Below are 14,219 nucleotides of genomic sequence, written 5' to 3' on the forward strand. Positions count from 1 at the left end.
ATGAGTGTGACTGTATTCTAATAAAACTTTATCTATAAACACAAGCCGTGGGCCAAACTGGGCCACTTATTACACACTGTCCTCTGTGATAAGTAAAAGGCTGAAGAGGTAAAAGCTTGATTTTTAGGCCAATCAAAATGATCACGTCAGACACCCTGAACCCCTCCACTCATGGTACCCACCTTGGTGCTGGGGCACAGTGTGTACATACACTGCATGACTATCCCAGGGTGGCACAGCCAACTAGTCACTCCCAATATCTGTGCTTACTTAGAAAGAGAATCCCTCATTTTTTAGCTGGGCACATGTGCTTAGGTTCTGCCCAGTAAGATCTAAGCAGAAGTCTCATTAGCAATAGCGGAGAAGTCTTCTTAAAAGAATGGGGTGTGTCCTAAACTTTAACTCAAAGATACATGTGCCCTTATGTTCACAGCAGCACTAGTCACAATAGTCAAGACATGGAAACATAAAAGTCCATCAACACATGAACAGATAAAGATGTGGCACATATATACAATAGAATACTACTCAGCCATAAAAAATAATGCCATTTGCAGCAACATGGATGAACCTAGAGATTATCGTACTAAGTGAAGGAAGTCAGAAAGAGAAAGACAAATATCATATGATATCACTTCCATGCAGAATCTAAAAAAAAACATACAAATGAACTTATTTACAAAAGAGAAACAGATTCACAGACTTCACAAACGAACTTACAGTTACCAAAGGGGAAAGGTGCGGGGGAGAGATGAATTGGGAGTTTGGGATTGACATATACACACTACCATATTTAAAACAGATAACCAACAAGGACCTACTGTATAGCACAGGGAACTCTGCTCAATATGCTGTAATAACCTAAATGGAAAAAGAATTTGAAAAAAACAGACACATGTATGTGTATCACTGAATCACTTTGCTGTACACCTGAAACTAACAACATTGTTAACTATACTCCAATATAAAAAAAAAAATGTGGTACATATATACAATGGAATACTACTCAGCCATGGAAAAGAATGAAATAATGCCATTTGCAGCAATGTGGATGGACCTAGAGATTACCATACTAAGTGAAGTAAGAAAGAGAAACTCAAATACCATATAACATCACTTATATGTGGAATCTAAAATATGACAGAAATGAACCTCTCTACAAAACAGAAACAGACTCACAGACATAGAGAACAGACTTGTGGCTGCCAAGGGTGGGGAAGGTAGGGATGGACTGGGAGTTTGGGATTAGCAGATGCAAACTACTATATACGGAATGGATATACAACAAGGTCCTACTGTATAGCACAGGGAACTATATTCAATATCCTGTGATAAACCATAATGGAAAAGAATATGAAAAAGAATATATATGTATGTATAACTGAATCACTTTGCTGCACAGCAGAAATTAACACAACACTGTAAATCAACTGTACCGCAATAAAATTAATTTAAAAAAAAAGAATGGGGTGTGTCCTTTGCCCTTCCTTCTTCCTGGTGACTAGCATGTCAACTGAATGGCTGGAGCGTGAGCAGGCATTTTGGGCCAAGATATAGTAGTCAGGTACTGAGGACAGCAGAGCAGTAAGCAGGAGAGAGCCTGGGCTCTTGATGGTCATTGAGACCTCACAGCAGCCCAGAACTGCCCTCCTTTAGATTTTTGCATGAGAGACAAATAAGTCTGTAACTTCTCTAAGCCACCAGTATTGTGAGTTTTCTCTAACAGCCAAAACTAATCCTCACTGATGCCCTCAGGGAGCTCAAAATGCTTCCTTAGGGTTGCCCATTTCTTCCTGCCTTCTCTTGTGCTGGTTTGGAGGCAAACCTGGGGACCACCATACTGGTGCAGAGCTTCCATCTTATGAAATGGTCACAGGGAGGCACTGAGTGTGAGGTTGCCTGAGGCTACAAACAGAGTTGCTGGCTGAGAGCTCAGAAAATAGATTCCAGGCTTCCCAGTGCCCAGGCCGGGGCAGGTTTGGGCTCCCTACATGCCCCCCATCCCCCCACAATGTATGCTCTGGCGTTTGTGTAACAGGTACCTGGAATCGGTTCCAAATCCCATCTGCTCTTCAGAAATGCATGAGCCAAGTAGTGGAGAACTGAAACCCCCGTAGGGATTTACAAGGTGTATTTAATACAGAAAATGCTAATAGAAGAAAGGAGGCTGGTTTTTCTTTCCTCTAAACCATCCAACAGGAAACGAATCAAGAGTCAGCATTCTTTACTGAGATCCCCTGGCAGCTCAGGGCTGCCCGCTTTTTTCGTGGAAGTTAACTAACGCTCATAAGCACAAAGTGTGCTGCTTCTGCTACCATAAAGCTTTCACGTGCCGGAAACATTTCACGGGCTATCTCTGAGCCTCACATGAATCTCAAACGGTTCTTTACGATTCCGGCTCCACCATGGCCCACCTGTGTGACCTTGAGCCACTTAACTTCTCTGTGCCTCTGCTTCCTCGTTTGCCAAAATGGAGATGATAACAGTACCTACCTGATAGTGTTGTTAAAAGGATTAAACCAGGTAATATTTTTAGTGCACTTCACCCATTCTCAATAAATGCTGATTGTTATTACTGTAATTGTTAGGATAGGAGAATCTCTCTTCCAGATGAGGACGCTGAAGCTCAAAGAGGTTAAGCAGCTTTTGCTCAAGGACACCCAGCTGGGGCCCATCCAGGTCCACCTGACTTCGAAGCTTTGCTCGTTACCCTCTGCCACCCTGAGACAGAGAAGCTCTGGATGTTCCCAGACCCCCGGCCATGAGTTCCAGGATAATCCAGGAGATCCCGCTCCACAGTGCCAGTCCTGGTGTCCCCTGAGCCCTGGTGGCCCCGCCAGCTGCTCCCGGAACCTGGAGGTCTCACCTGATGACGGTGAGGTGGCTGAAGCAGGGCTGCAGTTCCCGCACACCATAGTCATTGAGATTGTTGTTGTCCAGGTCGAGCGCAAGGCGCTTGGGGAAGTGGTGCAGGACGAAGGAGAGGGCGCTGCAGTCGGCCGAGCAGACGTTGCAGAAGGTCAGCTTGAGGTAGTTGGCGCAGATGCCCCTGGCCGCCAGCTGCCCCACCTTCTCGCTCTGCGTCTCATAGATGCAGCGCAGCATCCAGACGAAGGTGGGCATGGCCTGCACCTGGCTGAATCCCCCAGACCGAACTCGGGGCAGGTGCTTCAGGTGGGAGCGCAGGCTGGCGAACAGGTAAGCCCACAGGGCCCTGCGCTTTCTCCGCAGGGTGGCGGCAGGCACCAGGTGCCGCAGGAGTTTCTGTTTGTCTTTGGATAGCAGCCCGCACAGGAAGAGGTTGGTGAAATGAAAGTGATCCTTGTTCTTAAAGGGGTCTTCCCCGGCCAGGCCGCGGCCCCTCAGGCACTGGATGGGTAGGAAGCGGGGATAGCAGGACGCAGCTGCTGCCTCCCCGTGAGGAGCCCACTCCTGGAAGAAGCAGAGCAGCTCCCGAGTGCCCACCTTGTCGTCCACCACCAGAAAAAAGGCAGCAAAGAAGGCCTGGAGGGTGAGGTGGAAGAACTCATAGGACTGCTGGTCCCCTTCGAGGCCCAGCTCCGGCACGGCCCGCAGGAAACCCAGCTGCAGGTCCCCCTCCTGCACCTCGGACGCCTGCACCTCCTCCTGGCTGAAGACGAAGAAGCTCTTCTCCATGCCCCGGTGAGCCACCTGGCCCAGCGAGTGCAGGGTGCCCCGGCCGGCGCGGAAGGTCTCCGTCTGGCTCCGCGTGTTCCTCTGCACCAGGCTGGTGGGCTGCGTCCTGTTCAGGTGGACCTCGGTGACCAGCAGGAAGACGTCGGTCAGCGTCACCGCGCGGTCGGGCAGCTGCAGGAGGCCGTCGAAGGTGTCGTAGAAGTGCTGGAAGCACCGGAAGATGATCCAGCAGAAGAGGGGCACGGCGCACAGGCTGAAGAGGTTGGCGTTGGCTTCCAGCTGATCCAGCAGGCGCTGGCGCACGGCGCGCTCGGGGAACATCCTCCCAGCGTAGGCGCGCAGGTGGCTGGGGGAGAAGCCGCGCAGGAGCACCTTCTTCCAGAGGAGATGCCGCGGGATCTCGACGCCCGTGCGGGCCGTGAGCAACTTGTGCGCCCCCTTGAGCAGCTTCCCGCTGAGCAGGTTGGCCAGCAGGACCAGGGGGTGGGCGGGCTCCCAGGGGGAGGAGGTGTCGGGCTCGCCGCTCAGGTCGAAGTCCGAGTGAAGCTCGTCCAGGCCGTCGAAGGTGAAGAGGGCCGTGTGCGGGAAGCGCAGCAGGAAGGCGAACACCTCCTCGGGGTCCTGCTCCGGGTAGCAGTAGTGCTTGAAGAGCAGGTCCTGCAGGCACAGCGAGGCGCTCTCCTTGAAGCAGCTGAAGGTGCGGCAGCGGAAGTGGAAGAAGAACCTGAGCTCAGCGTCCAGCTGGCCCGCGGCCCAGAGGCTCTGCAGCCGCTGCAGCAGCATGGACTTGCCCACGCCCGCGTCACCAAAGATGAAGATGGTCTCGCCCTGCTCGTTGAGGACCCCCGTGGAGGGGTCCAGGAGGCAGGCCAGGCTGCCCAGGCTGCCCAGGCTCTCGTTGCCGAAGTCGACCAGCTCCACGACAGTGTCCGTGTACATCTCCTCCAGCAGCAGCTCCTCCTTCTGGGCGTAGCACAGGACAAACTTGGAGTCGCGGCCCAGTTGCTGTCGCAGCTTCTGGCTGTATCTGCTCACTGCAGGGAGAGTGGCGCCAGGTGAGAGGTGGAAGTAGGTGGGGAGACAGAGACACAGGTGGAAAGTGCACCAAATAGGGAGGTCTCAGGCGGAGGAGCAAGCACACAGGAAAACAAACCCGCAGCCTGGACGCTCAGGCTAAGTGCGAGCACTCCTCAAGTACGAAGAGCCGGCGCTCCAGAATCTGCGGGCCCTTGGGCCTCCACCCCTCTGTCTGACCTCAGATTTGGCCGGCCAGCGGGGACAGAATCCAACTGGGATCAGTGTCAGAGACAGGCTCCCTACTCCTCTGCGCAAGCTGTCACTGAACTCCAGCTCAAAACTGAAGCCCCCTCAAATGTGACGGCCAGACCACGTGGCCCTGCTGCCCCAGCCCAACCCCAGGGTCCTGCTCAGACAGCGCAAGCCAGTCCCCACTGAAACTTGTATCGTTGAGGAAGAAACTGCCCTAACCTTTCTTGTGCTTATGACACTGTTCTTAAAACAACAAGGAGTCTCATACAACCTAATGCCGAAACTTGTTGCGATGAGATACAACAGCTGACGTTGATATGGACTAAAAAGGGGCTGTGCTTCACCGTAACTGAGTGAGCAAACTAAAGTGAAAACCGGCCTTCTTACACTACACAGGGCACAGAGGCCCTGGTTCTAAAGCTGAGGCCTGGGGATCACTGATGCTCAGCACGTGCCGCAGGGGGAGCCCTGGGCGTGCCCACGGGGAAGTACATGGGTTAATATGCTGACATGGGGTAACATGCTGACGTACGTGCCATGCTCTCAGCAGAAACGAGCTACAAAATGAGCTTACTCCAGACAAAAAAAGCGTTTTCCAAAATTCCTTTAAATCGTTTTTGGGTCGTAATGATAATTCAATTAACAAAAATTGGACACACTTGCACATTTCCAGATTCATCTACAACCCTTTCCCATCAACTTAGTCCCACTTGGTTGTCAGCTTAAAATTTGTGAAGTGAGTTCTATTTTTTTAGTTTTGGTAACGCAAAATTTACAGACTATAAATTCACCTATTTTACAGCAGGTATTGTTGGCAATGATTTTTAGTAAGTTTACAGAGTTAACGCAAACATCACTAAAATCCAGGGGTACACTCTCCATCGTAAGTGCATTTGCAGACGATCTCTGCCCCACCCCTGGCCCTAGGAAACTGCTGACCTGCTTCCCGTTTCTATAAATTTGCCTTTTCTGGACATTGATATCAATGGATTCATACAATATGTCGTCTTTCACATCTGGCTTCTTGTAGAGTGAATTATACTTTCAAAGCTGTTACAGGAGCTGGGTAAAGGAGCCAGTGGAGAAGTCTTCTGCAAGAACTCCATCACAGGAATATTTTCCTCTTATCTTGGGGAAGGTAACAAAGTGAGGTGGGCAGGGGCAGTAACAGTAAGAAGCTAGCAGTGGCCGGCTGGTAACTGCAGAAGCAAGAGCTTGTCCCTGACACTCTGTCTCTTGGTCTGGTTTCCCCTAAATACACACCTGACACTCTGGGACACTGTCCTTTGTTTCTGTTTTCAAGGTCAAACTGGATTCTTTAAAACTCAGAGTTTGGAAGCTCAGTGCTGGTATGTTGCCAACAACTGTCTGGAAGTGGAGAGACCACAGGCACGGAAAGATGATTCCCTGGTCCCCAGACCAGACTGTGGTCCCAATGTTGTGCTCTCTCAGCACCTTGAACTGCTGTTGTCCTTATCACCATTTGCAACTACACATTTGTGTCATTATTTACTGCCAGTCTCCTGCACTAACCTCTGAGGTCCCTGAGGGCAGGAACCGTAGCTGGGTCTGCTCCCTATTGTACCCCTGGCATCCAGCACACCCCGCCCTGGCACATGCCGAGTACATCATAAATACCTGCTGAACTAATCATTTAACTAAAAGGGGCCCATGGTGCTTTGGAAATAAGGACTGGCAGTCAGGGGTGATAGAAGAATTCTTTGCCTGGAATCAAATTTGGAAAGATCTTCAAGAAGGAAAGAAATGCAAACTTGAATTTGTACAACCACTAAAATGTCTAGATAGGTCAGAAAAGGAAGTCAGAAAGAGGTCAGAACAGAGGTCATTCCTACACTTCCATGGCTCCCTACGTAAATCAGGCCAGCTATCTGTGGTCAGTTCAATCACAGTTCCCTTGGCTGCACTAGGGTGACAGGGACCAGCTCTCCTTTCTAAAAGGAACACAGCAGCCAAGCCTGCTGCCTGAGGCGGAAGGCAGGGCTGGTCAAGGCAGACCCCGCCTTTATCCCCTGCTGGACCCACACAGATAGCATTTCCAAGCCCCGGGGGCCTTGCTTGCTTGGTGGCTGCGGTCTCCCCGGGGGCTGACTCATACCTGGATCGGTGTTGACAACTGCTTTACTCTGAATGAGCTGGGAAGGGGAGAAGCTGATCTCCGACAGCCAAGGCCTGAGGTCCACGTAAGCGTCTGTGAGTCGCTGTAGCACATAGAGGAAGAACTCGGACACCTCCTCGCCCTTGCTCTGCACCAGGTCCAGAATTCTGCGGACCTAGTGCGGCACAAGCAGTAAGGTGTGAGCCGGCACTAGGGGTGTCTGCCCCCTGGAGAGGCTCCCACGCGGGGCTTTGAGCTCTTACTACAGCCTCGAGCTTGACCGTCCACCCAGCTGGTATGAGATGCTACACGCCAAATGCCCAGGATCTGTAAAATGGACCGCCTGAGCAAGAAACAAACTGCACAGCTCTAGGAAACCAGAGGCTTCCAGGAGCCTAAAAATAGAAAGGTCAGACTCACAGCTAGAGCCGAGTGCCCCCCTGGAATTTCCCTTTCCCTCCTTTGCCCTCTTAAGCTAACACTTTTGCTCTCTGGGAATGAGTGCTGAGGGGGAGAAAGTTACCCGTTAGGCATAATGAGACGGGTGCTGGGCCACACAGCCAGGGGACAGCAGACCCCCGTGTAAGGGGTACCTTACAAAAGCTTTTCGTCTTATTAAAAATTCAGGGAAAAAACCCACAACAGTGTTCTACTGTGCTTTTCCCAGAAACCCTTCTGGTCTCTCCTAAGCCCAACAGGATCATGTTACAAATGAGTTCTGTCACTCTTCTCCCCAAGAAGGAGGTTTTCCTCTTGCCATTCCCTTTTTCAGAAGATGACACAAAGCTGAAGTGAAACTAAGGGCTGTGAAGACTTCCCACAGTGGAGTGTGGAAGATTCTTTACCGTGGACTCAGGCTGGGATGCAGCCATTCCTCACCCAGAGGAATTCTCAGAGCCGTTCCCAGCAGTGAGCAGCTCTCCAGAGTTGAAGGGCACGGACTGGGCAGCACTGCTAGTGTTTCCTGCTCGTTTTCTTTTTAAAGAATTCACTCATTTAAAGTGAACTGGAAAACAAGTTGTTTGAGAACCAATACGCACAGCAAGGAGAATGGAGAGGTCAGAAGAGTTTGCTGTGTTTCAGGAACACAGAAGTGAAATACGTAACTGTGGAATGAGCTGGTAACTCAAGCCTTTCTGTGCGGTAGATAAGCCCCGACAGGAAATTCCACCCAATGTACCGCACTCCCAAAGCTCTTCACCCAGGTCAATGGGGAGAAGCCCCGTCTGGCCACCAAGGCTGGCATCCCTGTCACCGGCACCTTGTCGGGCTGCGTGGGGCAGGCACACACGATCTCCACGTCTTCGGCGGAGAAGTACTCATTCTGCAGCAAGTTGTCCAGCAGACACTGAGTGTTGCGGACGTGAGTGACCAGATGCTCCCGGTTGACCTTCAACAATTTGATGTAGGAGTGCGATTCTGACCGGATTATTTCCATCTCACTGCGGCCCTGCTTTTCCATGGTTACAGGAGCAAGTGGCTGCTTTTCCCAAATTCATTTTTGGCTGCATGTGCCTTCCTGGCAGAAGGGCGATCAGGATCCACGGCCACAGCCTCTCAGTGCAAACCCTGAAGAGACAGAGGAAGTCACCAACAAAACCAAAGCCATGGGAAAGATCCCTCCCCCTTTCTCCGGTCCTGGAATTTCTCTATTTAGAACAGGAAGGAGTCATACTTACGATATTTGATCTGAGACGCAATAAAGTAAAAATCATAATTTAATTGCTCCCGCTTGTGGGTTACACCACTAGGGTAGATGACCAGAGGTAGACAACACTATTGTTTAACAAAACTTCTTTATTATTATTATTTTTTTAGTGTGCCTCAGTCCTAGATTGGGATAGGTGTGCAAAGGTATATTTTCCAAATTAGGTCACGGAATTGGAAGTTTCCACGTGCCCTATGAGGGGACAGCACCCAGACTTGGGAGCAGAGGAGCTATGAGGTTGGTGGGAGAGAGGGTCTGAGCACAAAACGGCCCGAGGAGAGCGCGAGCTGGCATGAAGTCTCCTGTGGTAGCCACAGCCCACGAACCTGGGAACAGTGATGTGTCAGTCATTACTGCCTGTGCTGGGTTGTGCTGTAGCTCTCCCCACACCCCTGCCCCAGCTCTCCTTATATCTCCAGCCAAGTTGGCTACATACAAGCACCTCAGGGAATGAAGGAGCAGCAATGGCCATTATGGAGTGAAGCAGGACAGAAGAAAGGTGAGAGGGAGAGGTGACAACGTCTCCCTGGAAATCCCTGAAAACCTCATGCATGTGCTGAACTTCCTGCCTCGGTAGGGACAGGGGTCCAAGCTCTTTTATTTGGGTATTAAAAAAATACCTTGAGTTTATCTGCACTACCCCAGAACTGCACTGATTTCTTTCTTTTAGAGTAAGATCTCTCAGCCACTTAATTCTCCAGTCATCCGGTGGATATAAATGGATCACACGCTTGGAAGTAGAAAGGCCTTGAACTGGCCACTTAGTCCTTTGTCTAAAACGCACACACTCTGGAGAGAGAGTTTTAAATGTTTTTTGTAGAACTCAAAAAAAAAATTCATAGACCTCTAAACATGTATGTTTCATGAGCCCACATATGTTAACATTCAGGTCTAGTGGTTCTCATTTTTTCCACAAAGTCACATACTAGTCTCTGATCTTTGACACACCTGCATTTTTTCTTCTTTTACCTATCAAGTTGCCAAATGCAAGCCTTATACAGATTCTCAGTGGGACCCCACACAGTAACCTTCCTTTCATAACCTGACTGATTGAGCAAAAGACAGTACATTCTAACATTCTAAACAACAGAAAGGGAATTCCCTGGTGGCGCGGTGGTTAAGAATCCGCCTGCCAACGCAGGAGACATGGGTTTGAGCCCTGGTCCGGGAAGATCCCACATGCTGCGGAGCAACTAAGCCCATGCACCACAACTACTGAGCCCGCGCTCTAGAGCCTGCAAGCCACAACTACTGAGCCCATGCACCACAACTACTAAAGCCTACGTGCTCCAGGGCCCACGTGCCGCAACTACTGAGCCCGTGTGCCACAACTACTGAAGCCCGAACGCCTAGAGTCCATGCTCCACAACAGGAGAAACCACCGTAACGAGAAGCCCGCGCACCACAACGAATAGTAGCCCCTGCTCGCCACAACTAGAGAAAAGCCTACGTGCAGCAACGAAGACCCAACGCAGCCAAAAATAAATAAATTAAAAAAAATAAACAACACAAAGGCAAGAGATTCTTACCAAATGGAATTTAAAGGGATGAAAATGAGTGATTAGCTACTATTGCACTAAAAGTATGCTGATTGATTTGACTCTAATTCAGCTTTTTCTGTTGTCGTCAATTCTATGACCCACTTAAGGATCCATAGCTTTAGAAAATTAGTTCCCTTACGGGATACCAGTTGATAATGTTAAATGTATATTTAAATTACTGGTTAATAATACCTTTTTAAGTTTTTGTCATGTGTTCTTTGAAGAAAGTGAGAATATTTTAAAACAACATTCTCTCCTTAAATCTTCAATTTCCAATTTCTTTCTGGAATCTGAAAAGTCAAAAAGAAAAATAAGAGAGAAAGGTTTCTTTGAAAACACTCTTAGGGCTTCCCTGGTGGCACAGTGGTTAAGAATCTGCCTGCCAATGCAAGGGACATGGGTTCAAGCCCTGGTCCGGGAAGATCCCACATGCCGGGGAGCAACTAAGCCTGTGTGCCACAACTACTGAGCCTGCGAGCCACAACTACTGAAGCCCACGTGCCTAGAGCCCGTGCTCCGCAACAAGAGAAGCCAACGTGATGAGAAGCCCGCGCACCGCAACAAAGAGTAGCCCCCCCCCGCTCGCGGCAACTAGAGAAAGCCCACGCACAGCAAGGAAGACCCAACACAGCCAAAAATAAATAAATAAATAAATTTATATTAAAAAAACACTTGTGCTGAATGGTGAGCAAATAAATGAATGAATGAATGAAATTGGAGAAAGAATAATTTTTTAAATCCACAACTGTAGGATCTCAGAGTACTCTCTTTATCTTCTTCCTTTGGGACAGTGTTTTCGAAATCTCAGTCATTCAGGCACCATAGTCACTTTTCTTGGCCATAATTGAGTCCCATAAGCAAAGTTATTTGCTTAACTTTTTGCTTTAAATTGACTTGACTTTACAACTCAGACTAATTTTAAAGGAAAATTTATATTACCATTGTAGACAAAAAAATCATTTGCAATAAATAGAAAGTAATACAAAAATAAATTCGCTAGAAATAAAATCATGCTATTGTACTCCAGCTCAACAGTGTTGAAAGGTTCTTGGTCTGAGGCCTGTTTTCTCTTAGAAGCATTTGAGAGGTATTAAAGACATAGTAGCACAAGATTGAGACTTTCTCTTTGAGATCATGGTAAATCTGAGAGAGCTGGAAAGGGAATTGCCTTCCCCCCTTGGTGATTCAGGGTTTTTTCATCCTTGGCTCCATTCTTACCAAGGCTTGGAATGGGTGTTACGCAATGCCCCTCACTCCTCCACTCCCAACCCTCATCCATCCTCACTGTGGGTCCCATTTCACTCCTGGCTTCTGCCTCTTCCAAGCCTGTGATTCCCACAAAACTAGTGACGTGTCTTCCCAGCCCTTCCCCGTAGTATCACCCACAGACATCACTACCTCTTACCATCAAAGGCAGAAACTTAAGGAAAATCCACTTATTTATGGCCACCTAACCAAAGCAATGAATTACATGTCAGCCAGTTGGCAAGGAGGCTGTCGTTTTGCAACATCCAGAGCTCTGGTTTGAGATTTAATCAGATTTGCAGAGTTTGCTCAATTCAGCAGGAACTTAACAAGGCATGGACGATGGGAAAGGAAACAAAGAGAGCTGATCCTGTCCCGGTAAACAGAATCCAAGGGCAGAGACCAACTCAACATCACGGAACACTGCAGAGAAACTCAGTTCACGGGCATCTGGTTCCCAGAAATACTGATGCCAGAAACGACTCTGAATTGGCTTTTCAGATTAGTTTCTCAGAAAGTCAAGCGAGATGGGGGTTAAAGAAGTAAGGTCACTGATAATTCTGTAAACTCAGGAAGAAAATAAGTATAGGACCTAGTGGTTTAGAATGAAGGGAAATTCCTTTCAGTGATTAGATTCAATTTTGCATGCTTGAAAATATCAGAAAATACAATACAAAAATGCTATTGATCGCACGGTGAGACAGGAACTTTCATACCAGGAATGTAAACGGATGGAAAACTTCCAGAAAGCCATTTGACGTATTTATCAAGAGCCTGTGAAAAGTTTCGATTTAGTAACTTCTCATTCTAGAACTCTGCCTTCTGAAAAGGTTCAGAGGTTCGGACAATTTTTTTTTTTTAAACAAGGGGCTTCCACTGCCAGCTCTGATAAGGTAGCTTGTTGTTCCCACAGAGGGCAACTACAGGTGGGTGGATCGGCAGGTTGGGGTACATTCATACAGTACAGTGCTATTCAAAAGTAAATGTGAGGGACTTCCTGGTGGCACAGTGGTTAAGAATCCACTTAACCAGGGGACACAGGTTCAAGCCCTGATCCGGGAAGATCCCACATGCCGCAGAGCAACTAAGGCCATGCACGACAACTACTGAGCCTGTGCTCTAGAGCCTGCAAGCCACAACTACTGAGCCCACGTGCCACAACTACTGAAGCCCGTGTGCCTAGAGCCCGTGCTCCACAACAAGAGAAGCCACCGCAGTGAGAAGCCCACGTGCCGCAAGGAAGAGTAGCCCCCACTCGCCGCAACTAGAGAAAGCCCGCACACAGCAACGAAGACCCAACGCAGCCAAAAATAATTTAAAATAAATTTTAAAATAAATATGAATGAAACACTAATATGACATGAATGAGTATCAAAGATGTTATGCTGAGAGAAAGAAGACTCAAAAAACCATGTAGTATATGATTCCATTCATATGATTCTAGAAATCTGATCTAGATCAGAGCAGTGGTTTCCTGGGTAGGGGGACAGGAGCAAAGGAGAAATTGACTGCATATTGCTGGGGTGGTAGAAATGTTCTTTATCTTGCAGTATCACATATATATAGAGAGAGATATATAAAATACATACATGTGTATATATATTATACATACATATATGTCACATGTGAATATATGTATCACTGCATAAATGTGTAGATGTGCACATCACATGTGTATGTGTGGTGTGTGCATATACAACATATGTGTATGTATGTATATTATGCATACACACACACATATGATTTGTCAAAAGTCATCAACTTGTACACAGAAAATCTCTGAATGTTACTGTATGGGAAAAAAACCTTCACTGAAGTATTATGCAAAGGCAGAATACATTTCCAGGTAAATAAAAACTGAGAGACATTGTGGCCAGCATAGCTGCACTAAAATAAGTACTGAAGATTCTTTTAGGTAGAAGAAAAATGATCCCAAACTAAAACAAAATGAGAGCAACAGAAAGTTTTAATATGTGGGTAAATATAAATGTATATTGACTGAACAAAACATTATTATCTTGTGGGGTCTAAAATATATGTAGAATTAACATTTAAACAAGGGAGACTGTGCAAGATGGCAGACTAGAAAGGCCCTGAGCTCACCTCCTCCTATGGAACACCAAAACCACAACTATTTGCAGAACCATTGATGAAAATGACTGGAACCTGCCAGAAAATTTCTTCTACAACTAAAGATATAAAAAAGGAAGCATAGAGAGGCAGGTAGGGGGGGCAGAGCTGCCATATAGTCAAGTCCCACATCCCTGGCTGGGCAATCCACAAACAGCAGAATAATTTTGACCGCACAGGTTCTCCCAAAGGAGTGAGAGGTCCGAGCCGCATGTCAGGCTCCCAGCCCAGGGCTCCTGCACCAGGAAGATGAGCCCCCAGAACATTTGGCTTTGAAGTTCAGTGGGGCTTACTTCTGAGAGTCCAAGAGGGCTGGGGGAAATAGAGACTTCACACTGAAAGGACACATAAAATCTCACATCCTCTGGAACCCAGGGCAGAAGCAGGAATTTGACCTGAGGCTGGGTCAAACCTACCTGCTCTTCCTAGCGCATCTCCTGGAGAGGCAGGAGGCAACTGCAGCTCACCCTGGGGACACAGGCACTGGCAAAAGCCATTTTGGGGAGCTCTTTCTACCATGTGGACACTGGTGCTGGCAAAGCACCATTTTGGA

General features: G+C 48.1%; 1 protein-coding gene across 4 annotated transcripts in view; it reads right to left on the reverse strand.

Annotated features, from left to right (window-relative positions):
• Positions 1-14,219, reverse strand: part of NOD1 (nucleotide binding oligomerization domain containing 1) — a 91,804-nt gene that overhangs the window by 37,731 nt on the left and 39,854 nt on the right. Inside the window, exons 2-5 of one of the 4 annotated variants that reach the window (XM_019926065.3) lie at positions 10,484-10,581; positions 8,304-8,611; positions 7,043-7,217; positions 2,867-4,691 (exon numbers count right to left, since the gene is read on the reverse strand). In XM_019926065.3, coding sequence (XP_019781624.1) covers positions 2,867-4,691; positions 7,043-7,217; positions 8,304-8,504 — 2,201 coding nt within the window. In that variant the 5' untranslated portion in view covers positions 8,505-8,611; positions 10,484-10,581. The other 3 variants (XM_019926060.3, XM_019926079.2, XM_033863126.2) reach the window with 3 other exon arrangements.

The sequence above is a fragment of the Tursiops truncatus genome, chromosome 9 (genome assembly GCF_011762595.2).
Source record: "Tursiops truncatus isolate mTurTru1 chromosome 9, mTurTru1.mat.Y, whole genome shotgun sequence".
Lineage (NCBI taxonomy): Eukaryota > Metazoa > Chordata > Mammalia > Artiodactyla > Delphinidae > Tursiops > Tursiops truncatus.